Below are 12,927 nucleotides of genomic sequence, written 5' to 3' on the forward strand. Positions count from 1 at the left end.
CCTTCAGTAGCATTTCTATCATCTTACCCGCCGCTGATGTTAACCTTTAACAGGTCTGCAGTTTTCGGCTCTTATTACCATCCTTGCAGAGCGGGACCACATCTGCTCTTCCCCAGTCTCTTGGAAATTCACCTCCTTCAGCTCTTTTCAGTATTCTGGGATATAAATAGCAAACAAATGAGGAAGAAAAGAAATCCAGACTGAGCTGGTGGACATGTATTTCTTACCACCATGGGCCTGATTCATCAAGGACTCCCCCCCCCAGACACAAAATGAGAGAAGCCCGAAATCCTTTGGGGCAAATTTCAAAACTCTGTGGATTGTTGCAGAGTGCACAGCTTCTTTTCCCTGCAGACGCCACGCCAGTCCTCAAAGGGAAATAAATACACCCCTGCTTTCCCATCAGGCTGCCTAGGGGGAAAGACCCCTCAGATTTGCAGCTGCTTTTTCTGCGGAGACACTTCCCGTGCAGAACAACCTGCATAGTTTTGAAAATGCAAACTCTCTGCACGTTGTTGTCTCCCCCAGCCCAACCCTGTCCAGGAAACGCTTCCAAGAAAATGCAAATTCAAGTAGGGGCTTCGTTCACGGGACACCTACTTTTACCTGCACACAGGATAGGCAGGCTTCAAATAGCCCTTTTAGCTGGGTAAATAGCCATTTACACAGGCGGATGACTTTTGAAAATTGCCCTCTCTATATTTTTCTATAATATTCAGGACACTGTGACTACAGCTGTTGGAAATCCCCAAATTAATTCTCTGATATTTATTTTTTGTCCCATCGGTTTTTCTCGTGTTACCTTGGGCTTCCAGGTTAATTGGAACTGGTGGCGTAAATTCCACCCAAGCTGCCCCTGCCGTGCAGAGGGGGCGCCCCAAGGAAGAGCTGGTCACACTTGCAGCCACTTCCGGATCTTCTGAGGTGGGCTTGATGCTCTGAGGGCCACTTCCAAAATTGTCACTTGGGGGCTCCTAATTTGAACTTAACGCCACCGTTTAGAATTAACTTCTACTGAGACGGTGGCACCAACAGCCTTTAATTTTCATCTACACAGGGTTTGCCTGCCCCCCCCCCCCCCCCCCCCCCTCCGGTTTAACCCCTTCCAGTCTAGCCCAGCTATCGCAGTGATCGGCGGTCATGAACCATAGGCTGCTGCCTCCCCTGGTACCTGTGCACCGAGAGGATGGCCAGCAGGGGTCGCAGCTGATCACTGGCTGAGATGTCCTTTACCCCATGCCCTCCCCTCCCAGAGAATGTGAAGTTTCCCTCAGCAGCTTTCCCAGATTAGCTATCCCGTGGACAAGAAACCAGACCCGACTCTCCCACCATGTCGTCAAACCACCCCTCCCCTACCCCCATGTGATTAGAAAACTGTAAGAGCTCATTAGCAGTGGCTTTGTTGTTTTAACGTTAGCTGTTGTAAGTTAACCTTGACTGCTTAGCTTCTCTCAGGTTGTTTTTTTTTTCTAATGAATTTTGGTGCTTGTGAATGGTGCCAGAAATTGAAGTCCTTTATGTACCGTAATGGCAGCATTAGAAGCTCTCTTGCGCTGCCCTGCTGTGTGAGCGCCTCCGAGGCTTCTCCCATTTCATGTAGTTTGGTCACTACCCCAACATGGGCTGGGCTTGAGCTGCCTCCCTTTACATCATCTTAGCTGCTATCCTTGGGTTTAATTTCTGCGACCTTCTTACCGATTGACTTGCCTTACAAGCGTGAGTGAAAAGTGTTCTCCTTCCCTGCAGGTTTTGGCTCTTCAAGTTCATTTTCCTGGTAGCCTTGTGCTCGGGTGCTTTCTTCATTCCTGACCAGGACACTTTCCTTGAAGGTATGGATACGTTACTGTTGCTGGTTGTTGTTTTTTTTTTTTATAATATTTATTCATAAAGATGTGAAACAAAACAAACATCTTGATGCAATCAACATGACCATTATACAACTTCAAAAAGTATTTGAAATAGCAGAATAATCACTAATGCTAGCCAAACGTCGACCAAATGTGGCACATCTCTGTTCTTAAACATTAGAAAACAGAAACAAATGCCGAAGCATTAACACAGACACGAGACAACCGTTTAGCCACGTACATATAAGTGTCTTCACAGGCTGAAGCCTACCGAGTGCAGCACCCCAAGATAAATGGGTTTGTAAGTGAGCAAAGTAATAAGGCACAAAAGTCTCCCAAACTCGAATGTAATCTTTAGTCCCTATCCGCTGAGTAAAGAGAGCATCTAATCTTTCTAATTGCATGCAGTCAGGCATAGATTGATGCCATACCAGTACTGGAGGCCCATTGTTTTGTGTCCAAAAGTAAGCCATCAAAACAGTTACATGAACACATGTCATGCACCCTTTAGATGCTGGTGAGGAACATTTAGCGGAGCCAAGCAATAGTAATGCCCATTGAATGATGGGTGGACTCTAGTAACTTTCTGAACAGTAGACAGTACTTCTTCTCAGACAGGGTAAGCGTGGAATAAAGCAAAAATGTATGTACTAATGCAGCAATTTCAGTTTGGCACTTATTGCATGGATCTGAATGAGTAATGCCTAACTTGCAAACCTTTACAGCATCAATATGACTGCAATGCAAAGTTTTAAACTGCATTTTCTGATATTTAGCATCCCGCTAAAGCTTATTGTTTTCTAAACAGTGTATCCTATCTGTTGTGGTGCCATCTACTCCCAAAGAAATGGACCAGTATGATGCTAATTGATCTAACATTTCCAATTTGTATTTAATCAGATGCAGTTTATATCATTATGAAAGTACATTAACATTTAGTCCCACAGATCGCGTAATCTTTTCCGGTGAGTCAGACTGGAATAATTTCACTGAAGTCCTCTAAATGACAAGTGTGATGTCTAACTTGAAAATATGCAGAAAAGTATGTATGAGATAAATCATATTGTGATTGTTAGAAGAATAAATGGCATTACTAGCTGTACAATAGTGTGAAACATCTGTTATTTTTTTCGTCTGCCACTCCTTGAAAACAGCACCTTGAAAACCCAGGGGAAAAGCCAAATTTCTTACAAGAGGTAGGAAACCAGAAATAATAGAAGGAACACCCCACCATTTACATATATAACGCCAGGCAGACAATACAGGCCTAAGTAACTGATAGTGCTGCAGCATCTACAGCACATCTGAATCCACCTCATGTAACACACTAACGAGAGACAGCAAAAGCTTTGGATTCCAACAGGCTTGAAGTACAAGACTTACAAACCCCAGTAATCCATTCCCAAACACAGTGAAAGTGACAAACCACATTACAGAACCTAAAGTCAGGCATGTCTGCACCTCCAAATGTTTTAAACTGCATTATTCTAACACATGCCCTTTCCAAATGAATTAAAGTACCATAGATCTTTAACAGTCAGGCCAATACAGTAAAGTGCGCTCCAGCGGAGCGCACTGTTAGCCCATATTTGGCTGCACATTTTCGACGCGCTATTTTTACCCCTTATACAGTAAGGGGTAATAGTGCGTCGAAAACATGTGGCCAACCCCCACCAAAACTAATAGCTCCCGCAACATGCAAATGCATGTTGATGGGCCTATTAGTCATTCCCGCGCGATCCAGAAAGTAAAATGTGCAGCCAAACCGCACATTTTAATTTCGGCCGGCACCGGGAAAGTGTACAGAAAAGCAGAAAAAACTGCTTTTCTGTACATCCTCAGACTTAATATCATTGTGATATTAAGTCGGAGGCCCCAAAAATAAAAAAATAAAAAATTTAAATCTGCCTTGCGGGTTGGAAGACGAATGCTCAGTTTTTGCCAGCGTCTGTTTTCCGAACCCGTGGCTGTCAGCGGGTTCGAGAACTGACACCGGAAAAATTGAGCGTCGGCTGTCAAACACGCTGACAGCTGCTGCTTCTGTCAAAAAGGAGGCGCTAGGGACGCACTAGTGTTCCTAGCGCCTCCTTTTATTGCGGGCCCTCATTTACATATTTTTTTTACTGAATCGCGTGTCGGGAGAGCTGACGCTCGCCGGTCTCCCGCGGGTTTTTCTGTATTGGCCTTGAGTGTCTGTAACAGGAATCAAGCTTGGTAACATTTGCAACTTCCTCAAAGGTTTAGGCAACAAAATCATCTACCTAAAATAGACAGTGGTAAATCTTTCCAAATTGTGAATTATGCTTCCTTGTCCTTTAACAGAGATCCAGTGTCTGATTTACATAACATAGTCCTACTAAAGGAACACAAATCCCTAAATATTTAAGCTGAGCAGTCACCCAACCAGTCACCAAGCCAATTCATTTTAATATTATCACACATCGATATAGTCTCAAATTTAGTGAAATGAATATTCAAACCAGCAAAAAGTGAGTAGGTTCAACACTACAGGTACTGCTTTCTGTGCATTATCTAAAATAATTAGCAGATCATCAGAAAACATGCATATTGTTGGTTCTCTGTAAACCGAAGCGATATGTACTTGTACATGATCTTCGGTATAAAAAAGCCTTTAAATAAATAAATAAATAAATATCTTACCTTGTGTTCAGATGAGACCAACTTAAAACCTTGTGTATCTGAAGAGGATTTCATTTTAAGAGCCAAAGGTTCAAGGGTCCAAATATATAGCAAAGGGGATAACGGGCACCCCTTTCTATTGCCACAATCTACAGCTGACTAATAGGAGCATTTAATAATTGTGAATTGACATGATTTGTTTATTATGCAAAGCAGAAATAATGTTGTGGCTTGGAACTATGTACCAGTCTAGCTGGTTGTTTGCCAGCTTTATTACCATATCAAAAATATTTTACTACAAAATCTTTGCATTGACCAAATGCTTCTTTGATGCAGTAACTGATTTAACATTACCTAATATCAGTCATTTTAGATTTAATTTCTCTTGAAAGAGTACCCACATGAAAGACTTAAGCTTAGCCAATTGCTGATTTAAGCGTAAAATCTCAGCATCTCTATCTTATTCTTTTGAACAATTTAAGCAATTAATTTCTTGTCTCATTACTGTCTTACCCGCTTCCCAAAGCACATCTGGAGAAATTTCAGGCTCTGCATTAATATCCAAATATTCCTGCCATGTATTCTGGAGATGCTCCTTAAGAGCCTTATCATAATATAAAGATCTAAGGCGCCATTTAAAAGCTTTTGAGTGGGGGACTTGCATTTGGCACCACAAAGAAACTGGGGCATGGTCTGAGAGAGCTATACTGGCTGTATTAATTAGCCTGTTGAATTTTGAGAAGAAAGCAGTTTGGAGTGAAATAAATAATACAAGAATAACAGTTGCAAAGTTCAGAATAAAAAGAAAAATCAAATTCACCAGGATGCAAAATCCACCAAACGTCCAAAAGCTTGGGAGTTCTTTCATGAGAAATTGCAATCCCAAAGCACGAGAGGATTATTTTAACCTGGCTAGGTGGTTTAGCATCTATATTGTCGTTAGCAGTGATATTAAAATCCCCTCTTCCGCCCCCCCCCCCCCAAAAAAAAAATCAGGACACTGAAAAAAGAATAACTATATGTATTTGATGCCTATACACTGCAAAACCGGCACTTTTTATGAAATAGCGTGCCAATAAATAGTGATCATCAGGGTCAGTGACTGCTTTCCAAAACAAAAGGATGATTCTAATGAGACAAAATTGACACACACCCCCTTGCCGCCTTGAAAAATGAAGAGAAAACCACCTGATCACCCCAGTCACCCTTAAACTTTTCATGTTCAGTGTTTAAGATTAATTCCTGTAAATATACAATCTGAGCTCCAGCTTTCTTAAAAAAAAAAGGACAGAATCGTGTTTCCTTTAAGAGAACGTACACCATCTACATTCAGACGTCATATTTACATAAGCCATAACAAAAAAAATAACTTGAAGGAAGAAAACACCTCTGATATACCATATGTGATAGACGTGGACATCCCCCAGCACAGACATCCAAGCAAACATTAGAAAACCAGCCTCATATCTGGCAAAATCCTGTAAATCCCTACAGTCCCACTCATACCAGTAATCTCACCACAAACAGAGAGAAACAGAAAAACACAACAAAAGTCGATGTGCTCCGAGGAACTGACTTCCTCTTCTTCACGTCTTCTCTTCTTGATGGGAAGATACACCCTGGGGGTCTTGTGCCATAGACCAATACAAAATCTTGAGAAAGAAAAATCATGTCTCAGCCAAGAAAAAGAATGAAAGACGCCTGCTACAGATACTCTTAGGAAAAAACATCCTAAGAAAAACTTGAGAAGAGAGAGGTTCCATTGAAGTCAAATGAATCCATTTCTCAGGTAAAAGTGTTGAAGTGATTAAGTCTTTGCTAAATAGCTGTATAGTCCTGACTCCCTATAGCAATCAAAGATTTGCAGAAGATCAATTAAAAAAAAAAAAAAAGGAAACAGCCACCTTGTCCATAGCCCAATATGCATAATAAAAAAAACATACAAGAAATTAAGCCTCAGATACTAGCACTGTTATTTCTTGATATCACCACAATGTCTAAAAAATGGTAAAAGGTAAAAAATGACCAATATCAATTGGCATTAGAAACTATGAACTCGCTCAAAATAGCTTCAAATGCACAATGACGCAATAGATCTTTCACATGCTGTATAGTAGATGATATGACAAATTTGTTTCAGTAATATTTTCTGTAAGATGTATCAAGTATTACATACATGTATGGCAGTTAATCTTCAAACAAGACGAATGGGGAAAAAAAACCATGAATATTTAAGTCTCAAAAGCAAAGGAAGAAAAAAAAAAGCCCTTAATCAGATTTCAATAAAAATATCACAGTCGTCATAAAATGCAGGCCCCTATTAGAGTAAATACTCCTCATTCACATAATGTTCCCAAAGGATCAAAAATAAAAATAAATAAAAATAGTAGGTGCTGTCAGATGTACGCCAGCCTTCAAACAACTTCCATCACATAATGTCATGATTCTTTTGCCGCCAGTATGGTGGATTTTCCATTCTGATAAATCATTAGCTTTGCGAGGACTGGAACCCCAAATTTAATTCCCCTGAGGTGAAGCTCCCTACATCTAGGAGCCAGGTCTCTGTAATTGAAATTTTAATAGCATAATTATTCAGCTATGAGAGTATTTTACCATCGTAGTCCAACAGTTCCTTCTTTTTATAGGCCAACTTCAGTTTCACTTTAACGGCCTAGTTAAGGATGCAAGCCAGAACAGGCCTTGGGTGTGATGCATCATCTCTCACGGGGCCTACTCTGAACACTCTTTCTACCAGGACAGGCTCCGTTTCAAGAAAGAGGCCCAGAGACTGCGGTAACCACCAGCTTTGTTCCAGCTGCAGCAACTCCAGATTTTTAACCCTCTCTGCAGTTCCAATAGTGGGATATTGTTTCTTCTGCCCCTATTTTCTTGATCTTCAGTGTGCTCCAAAAGAAGTTCGTTTTCTCTTTTCAGGGCAGTAACTTGAATGTTAAGTTGCTCCAAAACCCTTTCCTGGGCTCTAACCCACTGATTTTTATATCAGAAATGTTATAGGTGCGCATTTCAATTCCTTCACAAACTTCTTAAAGAGGATTGCAATTTACTTAACTGATCCTCTGTAATCGTGGGGACATTAAGCAAAATCTCTTTAATTAGATCTCCTTTAAAGTCTGCTTCGGATGTCATTTTAGCATCTGCCTGCTTGGCCTTTTCTCACAACAAAAAGAAAGATTTCAGTGACAAGCTGCGTTTTTGAGAGATTTGGTCAAGAAGGTAAGCACTGAATCATACTTTCTTGATTTGGAGAACAAAGCAAAACAAAATTTTAAAAAACTTGATGTGAGAGAATGCCAGCAAAATTTGCAACCGACCCCCGGGAGAACTGCCTTCCTACAGCTTTTCAGCAGATACTCCGTGGAAGTCCCTGTGCTGCTGCCATTTATTTTCTGCTTTTTGGTGTTTTTTTATTTTTTTTTCTATTCTCATCTTGCTGATAGTTTGCCAAACCACAGTGAAATATCATTGTTTTGCTTTCCGCAATGTCTGCAGCTCATTGAACAGATGGGCCTAGGCTGATGAAATTCCTGCTTTCATTTCCCCTTTTTCCAGGGTTATAAAGCAGTTTTAATTAACTTTTTCTCAATATGTAGACGGTCAGGCCTTGTCCACGAAGTCTCTGACCTTTTGATCATGTCTTGCAGAGCTGCCCAGTGACCCGCTCTTTGGATGGAGGCTTCAGGCCCTGCCCCATTTTGACCTCCCCTCTCTTAGTGCTACTTTCGTGTGGAAGAAGCAAAACATCAGCTACCACAATACTCTCTGGCACAAAATCTCTGTCCAGAAACTTTTGTTGCATGACCGCTCTGAGTTTGTCATCCAGTAGGTGCAGCATGTTAAACAGTTATTGCTTTTGGGGAAAAGGGGGAGGAGAAGCCTAGTGATTAGAGCAGTGGGCTACGAACTAGGAAAACCAAGATACAAATCCTACCGCTGCTCCTTGTGACCTTGGCCTCAGGTCTAGATTCTTTAAGCTGCAGTGTTTTTTCGGGAAAGTGGACCCATTATTGTCTTTGCGATCGTAGGGTTTCTCCCCTGAAAATACTTCACAACTCTGTGGCGCATACTTTTGTCTCACGGCCAAAAACCATGGAAGAAAAGAACACGGCAAACGGCCCTTTAGGAGTGATGGCAGCCCCAAACTCAAGGGACCGCCATTACCTTAAAGGGCCACAAAAAAAAAAAAAGGTTGAGCGGCTCAACCTGGGGCTGCCACTTGAAACGACCAGAAAATTTCTAGTGAAAAAAAAAAGCTTTTATTTTTTTAATAACATTCACATGCGGCAGTGCCCCCCACTCTTCCTTCCCCCACTCATTGGTGGTTCAGTGCCCCCCACTCTTCCTTCCAAAGGTGATCATGAAAGTCATTGGTGGTTCAGGAGCCTCCCCCGGACCCTCAGGCTCGCTATCAGACTCCACAATGCACCCCCCAAACCTTTGAAAATTGTTGAAGGTCCCTCAATGGGGCTGGGATACCCCCAGCACGTCGCCCAGTCAACGCCATTTTTCAAAATGGTGTCAACCTGACTTTGCCCCAGTCACATGGCTGGGGCAAGGTCAGGTCTGTGCCATTTTGAAAAATGGCACTGACCAGGCAAGATGCTGGGGGGGAGGGACCCTCAATGACTTTCAAAGGTTTGGAGGGTGTGGGACAGAGGTGGGGAGGGGCCGTCACTAAGTGCAAACTTAAAACTTTTTTTTTTTTTTTCACTTTGGGAGACTCGGGGCTGCTTGAAGTGGTGGCCCCAGGTTGAGCTGGGGGTCAGTCCTAACCCCTGCTAAACTTTTTTTTTATTTCCAGAGCCTTTGATATTTAATGCAGAGCCTCGTGAGCTGCATTAGGGTCCCGGGGCTCTCGCAGCACATTTACTGCTTTTGAGAAACTTGGTGTTTTATCGCAGCAGACCTCTACACACTTGTTCAGTCGCACTAAAATATTTACATCAAATTGCCTATTAATGACCTTTGTATGCAAATTGCATGCAAAGAAGGCAATTGTAATAGGGGAGGGAACCTGGGCAGGGCCATGAATGTTATTGCTTACATCACTGCAATAGTGCTCTGTTTATTACGCATTAGAGCTCTAATGTGGCTTGATGCTTCGCCCTGTTAGATTGGAAGCCCTCTGGGGATAGGACAATTTGTATGGTACCTGAATGTAATCTGCTTTGAAATGCCAAAAAGAATATAAAATCAAATAAATCTCTAAAAACTGATGGGTGATATGCAGAAAACCCTCCACTTGAACCAATTGACATCAATTGTAGGCAAGGTACACACACATGACAGTTAACTTTGTAATTGGCTAAAGAGCATTTTGAATGTGGAACTGAATTAAACAAGGAAACAGAAGGTGACAGCAGAGAGATTAGATCGGATGTATTAAGCTTTTTTCCTGCTGCACATCTGGCACAAAGATGGCGAAGGCCCTTCTATCTAGCCTGCTCGTTTTGCCTTCCTGTTGCAATACCACAGACTCTACTTGATCTCTGGCTGTACCCTCACCTCCCCACAGCTACTTTCTGGAATTAAAATACCCTAGGCTATAAAAAGTGAACTTATTCTCCTTCAGGTTGCCAAATCATTATTTTTTTATTCATAGAACTTGTTTATCAGAGCAGTTTTGCTAACTTTTTCTGTTCATTTGAACTGAAAAGTGACTGACAACTGTGCATGTCAGTTGGCACACACGTGACTCCTGTTTCCCTTTTAGTATTCCGAGTGCTTCGTGTTTAGTAGCAGACATCAAAGCTGTAGTAGTGGCCTTCACATGGGCCTCTGCTGCCATGGTTATATGGTGCATCTGCTTCTGGGTTCCTCTGGTTCTGACATTGACCGGCCTGGAAAAACAGGATTTGTGCGTTGGGCCCAAATGATCATGATTTAACAGAAGACCAAGTCACACCAAGCTGGTAAGAGATGGAAAGTATCGAGTGTCCTGAAGTTAACCGAAAAGAAAGATAAAACAAATGGCCCTGCTGCAGGCATGAAACAAGTTTGTGTTGTAAATGGCTCTAGTGTGTTTCTCTTAAATAGCCAAGTTAGGACTTTCATCTATTGAAGAAACCAGTTGTGTTAAAGGAACTACAGGGGTAACTTTTCTCGTAGTGAAAATTGTCATGTGTAAGCAATACTAGAACAAAAAAAAAAAGTGTTGGAAGAAGCCGTCATAAAATCCCTTTTTATTCTGGTTTTAATGTAATTCCTAAAGAGAGCAGAATGCCTTAAAAGTGTTTCAAAGTTGGCTACTTGCAGCATTGTGAATCTGAGGGAATCCAGACTCTGGCGTGCTGATCCTTGTCAGAACCACACCCTGACCTTCATATAGTTAAAAATAAATGCAAACTGCTCAAGGAGGAGCTCCAGGCAGGAGATTCCTGTTTAATGAAAGGAATGTGACCCTGTTACGAGCTGGACATCCTCTTATTTTTAGAAAAGTGTAAAATGACTAAGAAATACAAGTCTGTGATTTGGAGAAGGAAGGAGAAGTAGGAAGAGGACGACAGGAGCAAGTTGATAGTTTGAACGCTGCTTCTGCGTTTCCTTGACAGCTGCTTTGGTCGGAGGTTATTTGGAGGGCAACACGGTGTTCACCAGAGGTATCAGAATCCACTTGCAGTGACTGCAGCCAAGCTTTGTCTGCAGGGCGCATAAGACCACAAATCTTATTGTGTTTAGAGAAGTGAAACCTTGAAGTGGAAATCTCTCCGATTGCCTGTATATGACCGTGTAATCTCTACTACATGTTACGTGTAATGGTTTGGGGGGGGAGGGGGGTGATAAAAAAAAACCCAAGGCTGAGAGAACCTACAATTTCCATAGACTGATTTGGTCTGTTTTCTGTTTTTTTCCCCAGTGTGGCGCTACGTTGGCACAGCTGGAGGCGCCCTCTTCTTAGTCATTCAGCTCATGCTGCTGGTGGAGTTTGCACACAAATGGAATAAAAACTGGTACGTTCCCTTCCAGCTTTTTGGGGAGCACTTGATGGCTTTGAGTCCAGCTGCCTGCCAAAATGTGCTAGCAGACGTTCCTCCTAGAAATATTGTGAATGTATTTCTGCTCCTTATTGGGGTTTTCTTTTTGAGCAAAGCCTTTTCTCCTGGACAGTTCATTTATTGGGGAGTGGGACGGCGTGCAAGGGGAGCTAAGGACTTTAGAAGCAGAGAGGGAATTGACTGCGGGGATTACTGCTCTGGTAAACGAAACCGTTTTTCAGGAGTTTGTTTCCCGTAATATTTTTTAAAATGGGAGCAAAAGTCTCAGGTCTGCTGAATGATGGAATCTGTGGATCCAGGGCACTGCTAGGTACTTATTGCCTCGTTATCCAACCAATAAGGTCTGTTCCTCTTGCAATAAAATAGTGATCCCCCGTCAGCAGGTAGTTTCTTGGCAGTTGATGCTAAGGCAAGAAGATGTGAGGGGGGCTTGCTTTGTTTGTATTTTTTTAAGAGGGCAGTTTTCAAAAGCCATTTAACCGGGCAGGAGGAGCTTTTGAACACTGCCCACCCTGTATGCACATTGTGCCCACAACACGCCTGCTTTTAACCACCTTGAGTGGGAGGCTTCCCTGGAGGCAAGGTTAGGGCAAGATATGCAACAGCATACTTTCTCCCCAGGCAAATTTTAAAGGGAAATTATGCTCATACTTTTTACATCAGAATGACAACAAGTTTTGAAAGTATTGCTAGTACTAATAATTTCTAGATTATCTGCTGTACAGATAACACGGAAGAGATAGCTGCTTGTCTCTGGTCAAGATAAAATGTCAGGACTTTGGGAATTCATTTAAGAAAATGGTTAAAAGCAACAAGGCTGTGATCAGGGTTCAGCCTTGTTACGCGATACATCTGCTTCTGTGTTCCGACATTGACTGGCCGGGACAAACAGGATTCTCCTGTGATCAGGAGAATCAGTGGTTAACGTTTAAAAGCAGCCTGGAAAAGGTGGGCTTTTAGACTGAATTTGAATAAGGCCAGAGAAAGAACATGACTTATACATTCTTTTTTTGAATGATGTATGATAACAGCCATCACATCTGTGCCCATTTTCGTATATTCCCAGTTATATTCTATTTTTTTTAAATATTTTGAATATTTTTTTTAAAATGTTAAAACACATTTTTCCCCGACTGTTTTTAAATGGTTCAATTATGATCACAATTTTTAAACGTATACTCTCTTAACCATCATGTGAATTATAATGTGGGCCAGATTTTCTAATCTACACACGGGCGTAGATTTGTGCACGCAACCCGGCGCGCACAAATATACGCCTGATTTTATAACATGCGCGCACAGCCGTGCGCATGTTATAAAATCCGGGGTCGGCGCGCGCAAGGGGGTGCACACTTGTGCACCTTGCGAGTGCCGAGCTCTAGGGGAGCTCCGATGGCTTTCCCCGTTCCCTGCGAGGCCGCTCCGAA

General features: G+C 42.1%; 1 protein-coding gene across 1 annotated transcript in view; it reads left to right on the top strand.

Moving 5' to 3' along the window:
* The window catches only part of SERINC5 (serine incorporator 5), a 131,183-nt gene that overhangs the window by 88,421 nt on the left and 29,835 nt on the right, over positions 1–12,927 (top strand). The window contains exons 4-5 of the mRNA XM_029575654.1: positions 1,747–1,829; positions 11,362–11,455. Of these exons, the coding sequence (XP_029431514.1) occupies positions 1,747–1,829; positions 11,362–11,455 (177 nt within the window). The remainder of the gene's footprint in view (positions 1–1,746; positions 1,830–11,361; positions 11,456–12,927) is intronic.

Source organism: Rhinatrema bivittatum, chromosome 1, assembly GCF_901001135.1.
Source record: "Rhinatrema bivittatum chromosome 1, aRhiBiv1.1, whole genome shotgun sequence".
Classification (NCBI taxonomy): domain Eukaryota; kingdom Metazoa; phylum Chordata; class Amphibia; order Gymnophiona; family Rhinatrematidae; genus Rhinatrema; species Rhinatrema bivittatum.